This window comes from Tigriopus californicus, chromosome 11 (genome assembly GCF_007210705.1).
Source record: "Tigriopus californicus strain San Diego chromosome 11, Tcal_SD_v2.1, whole genome shotgun sequence".
Classification (NCBI taxonomy): Eukaryota; Metazoa; Arthropoda; class Copepoda; order Harpacticoida; family Harpacticidae; genus Tigriopus; species Tigriopus californicus.
This window is the reverse complement of record NC_081450.1, coordinates 12,736,324-12,752,878: the sequence shown is the minus strand read 5'-3', so window position 1 is coordinate 12,752,878 and position 16,555 is coordinate 12,736,324. Positions and strand designations below refer to the sequence as shown.

The 16,555-nt window shown below is 46.0% G+C and overlaps 3 protein-coding genes across 3 annotated transcripts; 2 read left to right on the top strand and 1 right to left on the bottom strand.

Moving 5' to 3' along the window:
* The first annotated feature begins 549 nt into the window (after window positions 1-549).
* Window positions 550-3,742, top strand: LOC131890985 (microcephalin-like). Its single transcript, XM_059240450.1, has 2 exons — window positions 550-2,070; window positions 2,553-3,742. Exons 1-2 carry the CDS (start codon window positions 925-927, stop codon window positions 3,603-3,605), a joined length of 2,199 nt encoding a protein of 732 aa, XP_059096433.1. The 5' UTR covers window positions 550-924; the 3' UTR covers window positions 3,606-3,742.
* Window positions 3,743-4,836: 1,094 nt separating this feature from the next.
* LOC131890983 (tubulin-specific chaperone D-like) lies at window positions 4,837-10,090 on the top strand. Its single transcript, XM_059240448.1, has 5 exons — window positions 4,837-6,074; window positions 6,931-7,725; window positions 7,805-7,984; window positions 8,046-8,408; window positions 8,905-10,090. The coding sequence occupies exons 1-5, from the start codon at window positions 4,928-4,930 to the stop codon at window positions 9,924-9,926; spliced, it is 3,507 nt and encodes a 1,168-aa protein (XP_059096431.1). The 5' UTR covers window positions 4,837-4,927; the 3' UTR covers window positions 9,927-10,090.
* On the bottom strand, window positions 10,055-11,901 carry LOC131890984 (dual specificity protein phosphatase MPK-4-like). Its single transcript, XM_059240449.1, has one exon. The coding sequence runs from the start codon at window positions 11,622-11,624 to the stop codon at window positions 10,650-10,652; it is 975 nt and encodes a 324-aa protein (XP_059096432.1). The 5' UTR covers window positions 11,625-11,901; the 3' UTR covers window positions 10,055-10,649.
* Between the last annotated feature and the right edge of the window lie 4,654 nt (window positions 11,902-16,555).

Below are 16,555 nucleotides of genomic sequence, written 5' to 3'. Positions count from 1 at the left end.
AATCAAGAAACAGGTGAATTGAAATACATCCGATTTGATGTCCTAATTTTGGGGCTAAGCATTCGTTTTTGGTTGGGGAAAGAGGGCTACCAATATCTAGATCAATCGCCCATGGGATCCAACTATAATTTCAATTTTACGATAAGCTATGTAATTTGAAATCAAGTTTTGACAATGTATTCTTATCATAGCTAAATCCGGAATATGGTTGGTCCCAAGAAAATGACCATGGGAAATCAATATCGAATTCCTACAATGCATAATACACGTACGGCTCCCATGGTCTCCTCTTTATGGGTGCACTCAGCGGCTTCGCGGAAATTCCCCTTTCAATTTGACCCTCAAACACGTTGTGCTCTGTGGCCAACCTGAATGGCCGGTCAACGTATCAGTTCAAAGTTGCCCTCCCAAGCTCCCAAATCCGAACTTANCAATGCATAATACACGTACGGCTCCCATGGTCTCCTCTTTATGGGTGCACTCAGCGGCTTCGCGGAAATTCCCCTTTCAATTTGACCCTCAAACAGATCGGGCTCGGTGACGTCTGAAACCCCGGAACCGCGCCGTTCCACCCGCCTCTCGTTGGCCCGCGGCCATGCCTCCGGGGGTCGGGTCGTCCCGGATACACCTACCTCGCCCGTCCACCACCCCACACACATCCTGGAAACGCCCGACTCTCAGCCCGGTCCGGGTCGGCCCACTGGGCTTGATGTACCCAGGCCGCGCCGCATCCAGCATCCCGTCTTTGCCCAGGCTAGTCCCCACCGCGGTTCGGCCGCCCGGCCCCGGTCCTATGTGGCCGCCACGCAAGAGGCCACCGCCCAGGCCAAGGTGGACCAGTGGCTCCAATCCCAAGCCAGCCCGTCCCCCGGGCCCGCCTCCGGCTTGTCACCGACTTTGCGCACTTGTCGCTTGGACAGTCCGATGCATTTGACCCCGGCCAATATCAACGCGCGTTTGGACCTCGAAACCGAAGTGACTTTCCGGCCCCATGCGGGCATCAGTGTGACCGACTTGAGCACGGATTCGGCCCAGGCGTTGATCGCCCAGTGGGAAGACCGTGGGGCCGGGCCCGAGCGGCCAACTCCGGGCGTGGCCTCCACCCAGATCTTGGCATCGGTGGTGGCTTGCGTTCAAGTCCGATCCCGACACGAGAATCGGTCAAAGTTCGTGGAAGAGGAATTGGCGCGATTGGGCGCGCTCATCACCGGCAATCTGACCAAGAAGACCACGCATCTCATTTTCAAGGACGGCAGTTTGTCCACGTATAACAAGGCCAAACGGCAAGGCTGCTTTATCGTGTCAGTCCGGTGGGTTTTGACCAGTCGTGATTTGGGATACCGGGCCGATGAAAGCCAGTTTCCTAGTGTGTCGTGTTCCCAGTATGATTCGCCCGGGTTGTTCCCCAAACTGCGCAAACTCAAGTCCATGCAGCCCAAAAGTGACGATGAAATGCGGCAATGGATCGAGGCCCGCTCGCGTCGACGGGCCAAAGGTCGCGAACCCTCCTTCATAGGTCCGCCCGAGGCGTCGCCGCTTTTCCGACCCGGGCCTCCACTCCAGTGGGTGCCGCCCATTGAGCGGAGTCAAGATAAAGATGACATTTTAAATATTTTGGACGAACTTCGCTCGCCCATGCTTTGGACCTCGCCTAAGCCAGCCACGCCCCGCGCGGCAGGTACGCCCTTGGGCAGTCCATGTTCCAGCGAAGACTTTGATACGCCTTTAGCTCGTCGATTAGTTAAGAAATACTTCCGCACGCCCGTGCCTGACCCTCCGGGCACCCCATTGAGTCGATCGAATTCGAATGGCGCGAGCACGCCCGGCCTCCGATCCCCTTTGACCCGCCCCAACGGCACGGAACCCGAACCTCAGAATGACCCGGGACATTCAAGTCCGGAACCCGAATCCGCATCGGAACCGGCTAGTTCACCGTTCTTCGCCAAAGCTAAGGGCCTGTCGAGTTCGTGTGATAGAAATATTGATCCGCCCAGACGGAATTTAGCGGCAGATGGTTGGCTGGCCGAGGAAAAGATGGGTAAACAATGTCGAGAAGCCAGTCTTTGGCAGGTAAGATCCGGATTAGATTTAAGTTGATGTCCTACTCCTGTGAGACAATTCGATTCACTTTCCAGGATCTGCATGACAAGGTGGCTCAAAGGTATAAGATTGTGATTTCTTCCTTATGTGCATTTTCTATGGTTAGAGACTATTTAGCGTGTTTTTGAGATAGACTATTTACTTGTTAAAAATACGCTCATTGACAAATTTAAGCCAATTATGTGTGATATCAAGTGGTCCAATGATGGAGAAATAATGGTCAAAAAAATAGCCTTGAAGAGATCCTGAAAATCTTTTCGCCTTTCGTTTTATGCGTACTGCAGTGTTAAAACAAAAAAAATCCACAAAACAAGGCTTAAGATGTAATTTTTATTGAAACGACTTCGTTTCCTTTGAACTTGATTTGATTGAGGATCTAATCAAATTTTGAAGAAAATTTTGAAGAAAAAAAGAGTAAATGCCCTTCAAAAAAATGTTCGCTTTATTTTCAGAACCGTGAAGAGAAGAAGGCTCTTATAACACCCAACAAACCAATCCAACCCGTCATTAAAAAAAATCTCAAGTTCAAAAAACGCCACCAGTTGTTCTCCCAAAATGATTTACTCTCGGAAACTCCAGATTTAGTCCAAACGGACGTGCTCAAACCCATCGTTGAAAATGTTCATACTCAAGTAGCTGTCAAAACCGTACCCAAAACCAAGTCCAAGACCAAAATCATCAAGGATCGTAGCCGCATTGTCATGGCTCAACCCCCTCGGAGAACTCAAATCAAAGAACCGACCAAGCATATTCGAAAAGAAAAGAAGGTCAAGTGTCCAAATGTGACCTCCTCCACAGCTTCCTCTTCGTCATCTTTTCCCACGCAAGCGCGAAGAATCCAACCCTCTCGTCGAAGTTCTGTCGAATTCATGACACCTAAAGTCAAGAAATGCCCAAAGCGACCTCTTTGGTCCGAAATTGTTTGCACGGCTTGTTCCGAAGAGGAATTGACGGTGACTCGTCAAGTGTTGAATACACTTGGCAAGTTCAAGTTAGCCTCCAAAGTGACACCCTCAACCAGCCACGTGATTGTAGGCGGGGATCAGGGTAGGTGGAGAACTATCAACTGGTTGAAAGGCGTCCTTCAGGGTTGCTGGATTGTCTCCATCCAGTGGGTGCGGGATTGTCTAGAGCATGCTTATCACGTGGACGAAGAACCTTATGAACGCGTGGACTTGTCTACAGCTGTGCAACGGTGTCGTTTGGATCGAACATCGTTCGGTCAGGATGTTTACAAATCCGATTTGTTTGCCTCCGTTGGACCTGTTTATATCAGAGCATCCCGCACGCATCAAGTGTCTCGGACAGAATTGAAAGAACTGGTGCAATTGGGAGGAGGTCAAGTGGTAAAACGAGCCCGAGAAGCTCATGTGATTATAGGTGAAAGTGAAAAGACTGTCGACATTGGGGGTGGCAAGACCCATTTGCTGGAATCCTGGATCTTGGACTCGATTCAGCATCATGAAATTCAACCCGTATCAGATTATCTGCTACAATCAGCTTAACGCACAAATGAACTTGAAGAAAAGAAACAACAGAACTTTCAGAAGCGATTATGCTGAGTTTCATTGAAAATCCAGTATCATTTCATTTACATGTATTCAGGTTTCAAATTTAACATTTGACAAGAATAATTTGACAACACGCCTGTTGATTTATGGTTCGGTCTTTTTCACGAAGAATCATCTTTCTTTGTGATATGCGACTGTGTGATTTAATTGATGTTGGTCGGGAGGACGAAAAACCTTTTAGTTCTCATGCATCATTTATGATGGACTTGCCAAAGGAGGTGTAGCTTTCAAAAAGAATCTCAAGGAAAGTTTTGGTTTTGCCGCTATAAATCAAATCAAAAGTCCCTAACTGAAATTATAATCAGTCAGAATTAAGACCGATTTTATATGCTGAAGATAAATGGTTAGGTGCATTACAAAGAGACGACATTCTACCATGTTTTAGAATTGATCAACCAAAGCAAGATTGGACCCGTCCGCTCATCATTCGCTTTCGTGATGAAAATGGTAGGTCAAGAGTGTATGAGGCGGCAAACTCCTCGATGAGATCCAACCGAGAAAAAAATGTTAGGCCTAATAGTCTCCCCTGACCTTACGAAAAGGCACCAAACTTCGGAAGCTAGGGCAAAATAAACGATCAAGATGAGGACCCTGTTATGAGATGGATTGTAAGTGGGCCACAGAAGGCCAGCCGGGTTAGCTGTATCGGTGGCCACTTCATTTTACCCAGCCCATTGGTCATCATTCCCCCCGCATGTTCTAATATGTTGGTTAGGCCCCTGAAAACTACCCCATGACATAATATCCGAGGAATGTCCCACCTAACTATTTTCTCCGTTCTACCCTTTCTACCCCTCAAAATCGGACGAGGGAATCGTCACGAACACACGCCGGGCCTGACTCCGATGACTCACGCATGAACCATGTGACTCATGCCGGCTGAACGCTGAGCTCAGGGTGGCCAAACTCGGCGCTTCATCCGCTTCATCTCAGCCGGAACGGAAGAATATGGGCCGAGGGTAGGACCACAGTCAAGCCGTAGTCCGGGTACCCAGGGCTGGCCAAGCTCGTGAGCCATATGGCCAATCTGAATAATGACTTATGGCTGGAGCACCGTGAGGCCAGCTAAAATGGCAGCCTATCTAGATGGTTCCCTGTACCGTTTATATGAACTGTTATATGTACAGTGTCCCTGGTAGTACTAATACGTACCTGGCTGACAGACCGACCGACCCCCTCTCTCAGACCAGTTGCTGCCTTGATGGGCCCTTGAAGTGTCACACCCGGTCAGATTGAACGGTCTGTGGCTGGTGAGCATGAGCGGGTCGACCGCATCAGCGGAGGCCACGCCTCCAGGGCCCGTACCGGACGATTTATACACGAATGCGGTGGGTTTAGGGTGCGCGCTCGAGGCTTTTCAAGAAGCCCGGCAAGTGCAAGCTTGGATTGAGGTGTTGGCCCAAGGGGCGGAGCGGGGCTTACCCGCCCAGTGGGAATGGACCTACCAGCACTTCACCATCGTGCTGGACTATTACCAAGAACAACCCCATTTGCTCGACCCGCATTTGCCCCATTTTCTCAGGCAGCTCTTGGCCATCATGCGGGCCAATGCCGACCGGCCCGAGATCTTGCACCAAGCCGCCGCATTCACGGGCCACCTGGTCAAAGTCCGGCAGGCCAAAGTGGCCGTGCGGCACTTTCCCCATGAAGTGGCCGATGTCGAGCCCGTGTTAGCCCTCTTAAGCCAAGAACTACGGGCCGTGGAGCCGCATTGGGAAACTGTGAATGTGCTCTTACTTTGGATGTCCATGCTGATCTTGATTCCTTTCGACATGAGCCGCTTTGACAGCGGGCAACAGGCCCTGACCTTGAAAAGACGCATTTACCAAGCCACCCGCCAATGTCTGCGGGTGGCCAATCGGGCCCAAGATGGGGCGGCCATGTTGGCCTCCAAGTTCTTGACTCGCCCCGAAATTGTGGTCGAGCTCTTGCCCGAATTTTTCGACTGGGCCCTCACTCTGGCCCGTGACGCGCAGGCGGTCAACACGGCCAAAATGGGGGCACTCAAGGCCTTGGCGGCCGTGTACAAGCAAGGCAAACGCCACGATCTGCTGGCCTTCACGCCCCGCCTGCTGAAAGCCATACTGGCCTTGGACCTGAAGCACAATTTGAGTGCTTGGCTGCGCAAATTGAATCTCAAGGTCATCCAACGCTTTGGGTTGATCTTTTTGAAAGCCCGTGTGGCTGCCTGGCGGTATCAACGGGGCAATCGGTCCTTGGCCTTCAACCTGCAACCCGATCAGAGTGGTATGTTGACGGGTCAGAAAGAGAATCTGGAACTCCATCCGGATGACGGGGGGGAGGATGACTATGACATCCCGGATGAGATTGAGGACGTCATTGAAGAGCTCCTGATAGGACTCCGGGACAAGGACACGGTCATTCGATGGTCGGCCGCTAAAGGTCAGTCTTAGGCTTATCAACCAAGGGTAGGGCCATCAGCGCTCAATTTTTTTAACCTGAGCCGAAGCTCGAAAATTCCCAAACGGAAAAGCCAATTCGTTAATGATACTTTGCCCACTTTATCGACTCAAAATACACTTTACCCGATGCTTTGACTGATGGAAACTTAAATACCATAAGTAGTGCTGGGACGAGTCCGAGCTTTTACCCGACTCTAGAAAAATTGACCGTTCATTTTTTTTGAATGTATTTCTTTAGAAAACTGGTTGAAGTCCGTCATGAATTGACCACGTAAGATACGAGCCCTTTAAAGGTGATTGCATTAGCCTAATTTGGATTTATGAAATCAAACTAGGTGTTTGCGTGACCTTGGAGTCCGGCAGAAAAGTTGTAATATCTACCGTTGGGACTCGCCTCTGCCCTACTTTGTAGTCTCCTCCGAAATACTCGTATTTTTTCACAATATCCTAGACTTTGTTGCCTCATGAATAAATTGTAACTCAGGTTGAAAACTTACATACCTGTGCTGTACTAGGTGAGCACATGCTCGTGCTCATCTAGGATGTATCATTCTAGTCATTGACATACGAACGTACTAGTCAGAAATTCATTCAGTTATCAAGTCCACCCACATGTATAGAACAAAACCTAAACCATAATTGATGAACTCGAGTTTTGTAAAACGCGTTTGGTGTAAATTAGTAGCACACTGATATAGAACTTTGATACAAATTAGCATATGATTCGCTTGATCTGCTTAAAGTTACGGGGTATGTATTGTTACTCTTTTCATACAAATAACATCGATTTTTAATATCGCAAAATTAAAAGTATGTCCTTTTTTTTCCAACCTCAGGCATTGGTCGAATCACCAATCGTTTACCCCAGGAATTGGCCGATGACGTGGTCGGGTCTTTGCTGAAGCTGTTCTCCCTCCGAGAATCCGACGGAGCTTGGCACGGAGGATGTCTGGCCTTGGCCGAACTCGGTCGCCGCGGCCTTTTGTTGCCTCAGCGACTCAAAGAAGTGGTCCGTGTTGTGCTAAAGGCCTTGGTCTACGACGAGAAGAAGGGCAGTTTCTCGGTGGGCTCACACATCCGAGATGCGGCCTGCTACGTTTGTTGGGCCTTTGCCCGAGCTTTTGACCCCGAAGTGCTTCGACCATTCGTGGATCAAATCGCGAGTGCTCTGCTGACCGTGACCATCTTTGACCGTGAAGTTAATTGTCGTCGAGCCGCATCTGCCGCATTTCAGGAGAACGTTGGTCGACAAGGCACCTTTCCCCACGGGATTGAGATCTTGACGCAGGCCGATTATTACGCTGTGGGCAGTCGAAGCCACACCTACTTGGAATTGAGTGTATTTGTGGCTAAGTTGGGCAATTATCTCCCGGCTTTGGTGGACCACTTGATCGAGAAGAAAATCAATCACTGGGACTCGGCCATCCGCGAATTAGCCGCAGAGTCCCTGCATAATCTGACGCCGATCAATCCAGACATGATGAAGAAGGAGGTGATGTCCAAGCTTCTGAAAGAGGCCAAAGGTTCGGACCTTTTCGCCAAGCATGGAAGCATTGTGGCCATTGGATCCGTTTGCTTTGCCCTGGCCAAGGATGCTCAGACGAAAGGCCAAACCTTACAAGATGTTCTGGGTAAGATCTAGAATTCAGTTGGAATTGGATTTTTTGGGATCAAGTTCTCATTGGTCTCATCTGAGCATTTTCATTGCAGAACCGGGCACCATCTCGGATATCAAGTCCGTGGGAAGTGCATTAGTGGAAAAGCTCTCCTTGCGAATGACCGGTGGCGACATGTTACGCCAAGCAGTGACCAGTTACATTAGTAATTGCTCCAAGGCCAAATTTCCCGTCCACCAAGACCAAACTGTTGAGCTTTGGCATGCCATTCTGAGTAGGGCCATCTTTCAAGCCTGATTGGTTTCAAGCTTTAGTTAACAGAAATTAAATTTCAGCCGAGAACTTATCCAACTCCGACCCCATGATCCAGGATCAAGCCCGAGCCGCTGTTCCCAATTTCTTGTCCGAGTATCTCAAGGATGTGAAGTCCGGAGAGCTTCTGCTAGATAAACGTGATGCCATCCTGGACGAGTATTTGCACGAGCTCGACTCGAGCGAATTGCATCGCCGAGGTTTTGCTATGGCTTTGGGGGCGTTCCCGGGCTTCGCTTTGAGTGGTCGGGTCGGGGATGTTTTGAAGAAGTTGATCAAATGCACCGAGATCACGCCCAGTACAGAGAAATGGGCGGAAGGTCGACGTGATTCGATTCTCGCTCTCACTTCGATTGCACAGACCGTTGGGTTCTCAAGAGACACTGGTGAGTGCAAGCTATACGTAGATTATTTGGTTCCTAGGATCTTTTTCACCCTCGCATTCTTAACTCATATCCATGTCGAGATTTATTAAGTAGCGATCATGCCCAGCTTGTTTATGTTTGAATGGTCTTGCGCAAGAATCCTGGTCTTTCTATAATGAGTCAATATTTCAAGATGTGTTCGCACCTGCATTGAATTTCTTTTTGGCTTAATATCAATATTACACAGGGGGGGGAAGCCTGTAAAGTTCAATCTCAGTTCTTGGAAATACTTAGCCTTCGCACGTTTTTCTTCATATGCTTTCAAAAAAATCTATTCATCTTTCAATTTAATGTGGGCTTGGATCAAAAGCAAATTTGCCACAATTGTTTCTTTTCTTAACGAGTCAGATTGATAAGTTTTAATTTCAAAGTATGCTAAAATTACATCATATATTACGAATGCAAACTTTCCTGCAATGGATTATGAAAATAATTTCTGATCTAATCCGTCTTACAGATGGTGACAAACTCGTTCCATCGACCGTGGTTCGTTTGTACCAGTGTCTCTTGGGTGGCTTCAACGATTACACCCTTGACCGTCGAGGTGATGTGGGTGCTTGGGTCCGAGAAGCGGCCATGTCGTCCCTCTGTTCCCTGACTTTGGACTTGGTAGATCTTGAGGCCGATTTGGTTCCCGAAATCTGCATCCGAGACCTGATGCCCCGCCTCGCTCAGCAAGCTATGGAAAAAATCGATCGGACCCGGGGTCTGGCCACCAAACTCTTCGCCAGCTTGTTGTACCACGATAAGCAAGTGCCTGGAATCCCTCGGGCAAAGGAAGTCAAGGCCCTGTTTCCGGATCAATTGGACATGGTTACCTTTCAATGGACAGTGGAATCGGAGACGTTTCCGGTGTTCACGAAGCTCATTCATTTCGACGAGTACCTTGAAAAGGTCCTGGTTGGGTTAGTGGTCAGTGTGGGTGGTCTCACTGAGAGACTTGTGAAACATTCGAGTGCAGCCTTATTCAAGGAACTGGACACCATGGACGGAACGGCTCTGAATCGATTTGCTCAGGCCACTTTAACCGTTCTGAGGGACAACCACAAGGTTGACCGAGTCACCATTCCAGTGTTGAAGTTTCTGGACCAACTTCTCACCACAAGTCACTTCGAAGCGATTCTCGAAGATGAAACGCACACGTTCTCTTTCGAGTTGCTGACCCTGGTCAAGAACGAAATATCTAAATCTGGTGATCCGCAGAAACTTATGCTTAGCTGTGATGTGATTTGTGCCTTACTCCAATCCCACGACGAACTCACGGTCAAGAAAAGCTTGGTCCAATTGGCCATTTTCTTGTGCCACAAGTTCCCGAGGATTCGGAAAGTTACGGCTAATAAACTGTTTGAAGCTCTATTGACCTTTGCCGACCGCACAATTGTTCCCGAGGAGAACTTGGATGAGGTCAACACGCTTTTGAGCGACACGGATTGGGATCAAAGCATCGATAACCTCCGTCCCATCCGAAATAAGTTGTGAGACTTGATGGGAGTGCCTGCTCCTGCCATCATCAAAAAAGTGATGTAAACTCGGAATACTCGTTTTACCCGTTTTACCCAATGGAAGGTCTCATACAAATCTCATTCCCTCATTCATTACGTGAGCAATTGACAATAAAGGTCTTTTTATTCATTGTTCCCAGATTGGGTCCGGATCTTGTTCTTCTCTGGGGGCTAGACATTTTTTGGTCCTAATGATATACCAATAATAATACGCGGGCTTTGGATGTTTGAGGATTACCAAAATAATCTCGATGCCAAGGGCTCATCATCATCATCTGGCATCGTGGTCGGTCTCCGTAAAGGTCCATTAGTGAGGCATACACACTGCACACGACAAATGATGATCAGTTTCCATGAACCCAATCAAGAAAGAGAGTCGAGTGAATCCAATGGGAAAGAGCAAAGCCCGCCTTGCTTTTCAACTAGAGGGCCAATTATAGTGTTGTTGATGGAAATAAGGTGCGCTGTTATGCGTACGTCTCTTCAACAAGCTCCCTTCATCATTCTTGGTCTCAACTCATTAGATTACCAAGTCCTTAGCCAGTTATCCAATTATAAAGGTCAAAGCCCCCACACCTTGACTCACTATTAGGGCCATCACAAATACATCCAATAGGGGAGGGTGTGAAAGGTTCGTGAACCAAAACATAACGAGCTGGAATTGCCAAATAGCGAGGGAGGGGGAGGATTCGATCACAATTCAAAGATCGGCTTCAACCACTTTCAACATGGTGCACCGATCAACTCGGTTGAGGTTGAGGAGGAAACCGGGCGTGGTTCCACCCCCACAGGCACATTGAACTGTCCCCACCCAGGAATAAGAGCCCAATTTGTAAAGGCACTTGTTGCAATGCAGTTTTTCCGAGAGCGTGGTGGAAAATATCTTGCCCATCCACATCAAAGGCTCAAAGAAGACTCCTTGCTGACACTCTCGCAACTCGCTCTCATCTTGAAGGCCAAGGGTGTTCCAATCCAAGGTTTGTCCTCTTTCGTGCGGCAATACGTTGATTTGAGATCCCAAAGTCTGTCGACACTTCTTGCACTTGAATCGGGTGTGATAAGTCATGGGGCTACCTGAAGTGGCAGTGGTGGAGGAGGGCCCATGGGCAGTTTCAACCACACCCGAGGGCTGATAGAATTCATGAGGTAGAATCTTGGTCGTTTTCACCTGGTTAGAGACACATTGGAGCTTGTACAACTTGTAGGCCTTGTCATGGACATCCAAACGGCATTGCATCCGTTTGTAGAGCGCCAATTGCCGTAGAAACCCGTCATTGGGTCCAATGGCGGGTCGAGCTCGGCGAATCAAAGCTAAAGCCTTGTCCAACGTCCAATGGCGGGTTCGCATAAGAAAGGCAGCTACTATGGCAGCACTCCTCGAGACTCCGTGATAGCAATGGACCAAAACCGCCCCGTATTCCACCCCTTCACGAATGAAATGGGTGGTTTGTTCCAAATGCGTCAAAAGATCCGCCTCTGGCACATCCGGAAAAGCCACGTGGAGGATAGCTAAATGCGGAAAGGTGGATGAGACGGAGTGTGGCAATGGAATCAGCTCAGCCGTGACAATGTGCGTCAATTTCAGTCGTCCAATGAGTTCCAAATCCGTGGCGGCCTTCTTGTCCCCCAAGAACAGATTCTCGGCGATCTGATCAACGGGATGGGCATCGCACATGTTGCTTCACATCTGATCCAAGGGAATCTGGCGTGTCCTCATAGAAGAGGCATGGCCTGGTCTTATTGTTGTTTCGAGAACGACTGTAGCACGCTTTCCCGCCTGGTTCCGACTGTTTGCCTGGTGGTGGAACCATTCCACTTTCAGGAGGAATGAGCCTTACGAACTCCAAGATCCTTCACTTCCGACTGTGAAGGAGTTCTGCCGAGCAAAGCAAGGAACGCGAGCAACGCACCACATTCCTCTCATGGTGTTCAATGAACATTGAAGTGGCTGAGCGGCATGCATGAGAGGGCGAAAAACCGGGCGAGCGAGCTAGATCAGGGGCAGAGGGCGAGGGGAAGGAGGCCGAGACCGGCAAACAGGTGAGCTAGCTGCTCTAGGAACCACTGGAAAATGGACGGGCATGCTAAGATTGAGAATTGACTACTGATTAGGTATTTCCAAGTTATATGGGGACGTTTAGGCAAGCTCTGGCAGGTTCGTTTGTTTGCTGGTACCAGTGTCAGTGATGCAAGTTTGGGGCTTCAAACACGTTTTTGAGAGGCTGACCCCTTCTTTCACATTGCTATATGAGGAACGGTCAGTTTTGTTAAAACCAGTTTGAAAACGTCAATTTTGCATCACTAGCATTGGCAGGCAAGTTTGTTTGCTGGTACCGACGCTTGCCTAAATGTCCGAATAGGGGTCAGCTTGATCGAACGACCGAATCAATCCCCTGAAAAACGAGAGTAGAGATTGAATGACTTAGCTCCTTCCAGGGGAATCATCGCAATGGTTTGCGGCACAGTTGCACTCAATGATCATTTTTCATCATGGTTGGTCAGTATTTAGAACTTAATATGTGTCATTTCTTAGCTAAACTGTTAAGAAAACGGGTTTGACACGTTTTATACATTCTTTGGAACAAGATGGGGGTTGCTTCGACTTTAAGACTTAACAGGGTATCAAGGTTTGGCCAAAAAATTCCTGCATTTTGCAATGATAAGGCAAATTAACAGGGCATTACTCCTTCCTCAATGAAAGGAACGGATTACAGGTCCAGTTATATTATTGGACAATTTCCTTATTGTGGGCTTACTTCCACGTCTTTCTCTTTTTATTTCTTTGTTTCTTATCCCCCTACAAAAATGTTCTTTTCTCCAAAACGTCAAATATTCAAAAGGGTAAACGCTCACTAAAAGGTCTTTTCAGACATGAGCGATTCTCCGATCTCTTGTCCTGTTATCCATTTTCTGATTGATTTTCCGTGCATGCAAAGGGATTGAAATAAACAAATACAAAAAAGAAACTCTCTACACACCTGATAAATGAAATGGCTATGTTTTCCAAAACATGCCAAATGTATAGGGCATCTTAGGTGCAGGATATTTAAGAAAAATGTAGTGCGGCAACCCTCATACTGAGCATTTTGAGGAAAACCAATATTATGGCCAAGCTGTACAGGGCATAGACTGAATTTGTCATTTGATTCAGTTCCAGCTTGTTGAAGTGAACAGTACTTAGCTATTGAACCAAGAGTTAGTACACTGATAATTCTGCAGAAAGAAATGGACATATTCTCGAGTTTTGTAATGCATAGTTGAAAAATGCAGGAAAAATAAGAAACACACAAAAATCCAAAGAAAACCTCACAGTAAAATTGATGCTGTTGTGTTTTTGACATTATCACTCAAAAGTTCAACTAATTTTGAACCCCAACACTTTGAAGGGGACAACAAAAAGTGATAAAAGTTTTATTTGAGAAAATGATACATATTTTTCCAGGATTTGAGGAAGATTTTTATACACAATCAAAAATTATTCTCATTGTCATAAGTGTTCCTCTTAAGCAAGATTCAATCATCCAAGAAAGATAATTTGTTTTTGTCGCGTGCAATAAAGCTTAATAATTGTCTGCCTATCACTCCTATTTTTATTTTTCGAAACTATTTTTTGAGCTCCTGATTTGGTCTATCTCAAATTCGTGAAGGGAAATACTTTTCGGAAGATAATGAGATATTTACGTTTACTTAAAGAATACCAGGAAAATAATCAATGCTTACGTTTGCATCAAGATTGCGACTTGGTTCTTATACAGGCACTCACCATTTCAATCAATTTCTTGATTTGCGTTAGCTAGAGAATTGCAATCAGATATTTTACATCTTTTGTGTAACAAATTGGCCAAACTGCATTTTTTGCACATTTGCCAATCAAGCAATTTTCTTTTAAAATTTTGAATCTTTTGGGCGGTAGAGTGCATTATATGAACCAAAAAATGATGCTACATATGCTCGGGAAATCATTGGCGTACCTTTCAAAACATAACAGGTGCTAAAAACCAGAAACCAGTTTTTATGGTTTCAAATTTACTGGAAATGAGTTGGATCAGGCAGTTTGCTTGAAAGTTTTCCTTGCGGGGGACCTCAATTTTCCGCCTAGCGTCGTAGAGGGGTAGGCTAGTCCCGGTGGGTATATTCTCATTTCAAAATCGACATCTCAGTCGTTCAAAAAGCTGGAGGAGTTTGCAATCTTGCACAATCTCTCCCAGCATGTTGGTGTAGCCACGAGGGCGAATAACGTTCTGGACTCTGTCTTTTCTAATGACTGTGAGGTCGAAGCGGGACTATTCCTCAATAGAGACGTGTAAAATACTGGCTCGGTATTCAGTTGTGTGGGCTAGCCAGGCTGCACCACAATCACGCTAAGAACTACCATAATTGAAGCTCATTCAGTGCTTCCAACTCTGCATTAATAGATTGTTATCCATTTTGGGACATCGTTAAACAATTACTTTAAACTATACTAGTCCAACGTTCATTTAAAAAAACTGTCATGAAATGGCAAGGGACAAAAATATGTCATCCATCTGAAAAAATGTTTGGTGCTAACATCTGGTCATCAGTAAAGGCGTGGTGACACTTACTTCATGGAAGGACCAGAGGGCGCACTAGTGTGAAATTCCAGATCTTTACACTTCTCTGGTAAACGTTATTATCCACCGATTAGTTGGCGGTGCTACTTTTTTAAATCTTGACCTGACCTACTCAAACCTTACCTAACCTTACCTAACCTAACCCAACCCAACCCAATCTAACACGATATTAATAACCCTTAAGGTCTCTATCTATACCTTTCAATATTTTGCCACAAATTTAAAAATGAGCACCGCCAACTAATCGGTGGAGAATAACGTTTATCCACTTCTCTTCTGCAATTGGGACCCCCATCATCAGATGGCAGGCCAAGCGAGAGAGTTGCCGTCTGACTTTGTAACACAAACTAAATGAGGGATGAGTTTGGAGGTTTAGTAATTTCCATTCTTTTCTTACCTCCGGCAGCAAAAAAAAGCAAAATGGGCCGTTTGGCCGGGTTGCAGAGGAGGAGAATCAGTTCCGTTGCTGATTTAGTGACTTGATACTTGAAATACAGAGATTGGAATTGGAAGTTAGCAATTAAAAATATTTTGAATGAGATATATACCTTGGTGTCCCTGTATTGATTCTAAATCATGATAACCTTGATAGAGACCGTGGTATTGCCAACAAAAGGAAAAAAAACCCTTGGTATCTCATTTTAACTCTTTCAATATGACATTTTATGTCTCATTTCAGGTAGGTCCTTAAATGAGCACTACTTTTAATAGTATATGTTAACTTGATCATTTAATTCTCCAACCTTCTCATTTTGACGGCGATTTTAATAACCATGCCATAACAATATTGTCATAATGATAGCGGCTATACGTCCGATGTCATGGTTTTTGCTTTAATAATTGTTATTGTAAAATGCCAACTTACTACTTCTTTTTCGTCATCTTTGTGTATTAGTTCTAATTTTATTTCTTTGATTTCAGTATAAAAAGTACTTAAAAAATGTTCGCTAGCTTCAAATGTCCTTAAATATATCGTCAGGGTCCGGTGCCCACCTTTGAAAGAGCGGGTTGCATGGAGTATTAGTTAGCAAAGAAAGTATTTATTGTTATGCTGCAGAGAGCTATGGCTAGCGAGCCCATACAAAGAAGGGTACTTCACGGACACATATTTGCCTACTGGCAGACATTAGGCTTCTCGCATTTCCGCTGTAAGGGAAACAACTTGGATTATTTGGGACGATGGGGCTCAATCATAGGTCCAAAATAAGAGCAAGACAAACATCTGCCATCGGATGCAATAACTCAAGAACCAGCCTGAAGTGCAAATACTCTCTGTTCCAAAAGCTTTTTTCACGCGGTCTTGCATACACTCTGGCCCAAACAAAAATCATTCAGCTTGACATGAACGCTCTTATTAACGTTGCAAGTGTAATGCTTAATAAATTATCGACCAAAACTTTTTTTTATGAAATTATGAACATTGGAACTGGTGTTTTCAGGGAAGAGAAGAGAAACTTTTGAAGAGAAACTTTCAATTGTTAAGAAACTTTGAGTAGCCAATTGTCAGAAGATTATATATTGAAGCCTTATTTGATTCCATGTAGAAACATCTGTCGATACGCTTTTTACGCTACGCGAAATATGTTTTACGTTCTGCACTTCAGAGGGCGCTTTATAAGTTAGACTCGTTAGACTCTACCGCGTTACGAACTTCTAGAAATGTGGACTGTGAAAGGGGTTTCCTTCAAATCGGCCTGCTCTTGGTCATAACAGCTCTGAGCCACATTTCGACTTCAAATAATAAAATAAGAAGCGTAGATCCCATTTAATTAAAGGTAAGTCATTTTTAAATTATTTACAAGTGAACTGGTTCGTCTCAAAGTTATGTTGTCAAATGCTCATGTACCTGACCATGAGGAAGCCGAAAATTAAAATTTGATACTTACCACATAGCTTTGGACTTACGTCCTGAATTTCCTAAGCATACTTTTGGTCTCAAATCTGGCCAAGTTCATCTATTCAACAAGATCTTGTGGTCCTATGAAGTGCTTATTTGGCCTAAAGTGAACTGTTT

Bases quoted from the DNA above. Each gene is read 5' to 3' on its own strand.
- LOC131890985 (XM_059240450.1), top strand. From the start codon at position 925: ATGCATTTGACCCCGGCCAATATCAACGCGCGTTTGGACCTCGAAACC. The intron at 2,071-2,552 runs GTAAGATCCGGA...CTTTATTTTCAG, and splicing joins GAGAAGCCAGTCTTTGGCAG to AACCGTGAAGAGAAGAAGGC.
- LOC131890983 (XM_059240448.1), top strand. From the start codon at position 4,928: ATGAGCGGGTCGACCGCATCAGCGGAGGCCACGCCTCCAGGGCCCGTA. The intron at 6,075-6,930 runs GTCAGTCTTAGG...TTCCAACCTCAG, and splicing joins TCGATGGTCGGCCGCTAAAG to GCATTGGTCGAATCACCAAT. The intron at 7,726-7,804 runs GTAAGATCTAGA...TTTTCATTGCAG, and splicing joins AACCTTACAAGATGTTCTGG to AACCGGGCACCATCTCGGAT.
- LOC131890984 (XM_059240449.1), bottom strand. From the start codon at position 11,624: ATGTGCGATGCCCATCCCGTTGATCAGATCGCCGAGAATCTGTTCTTG.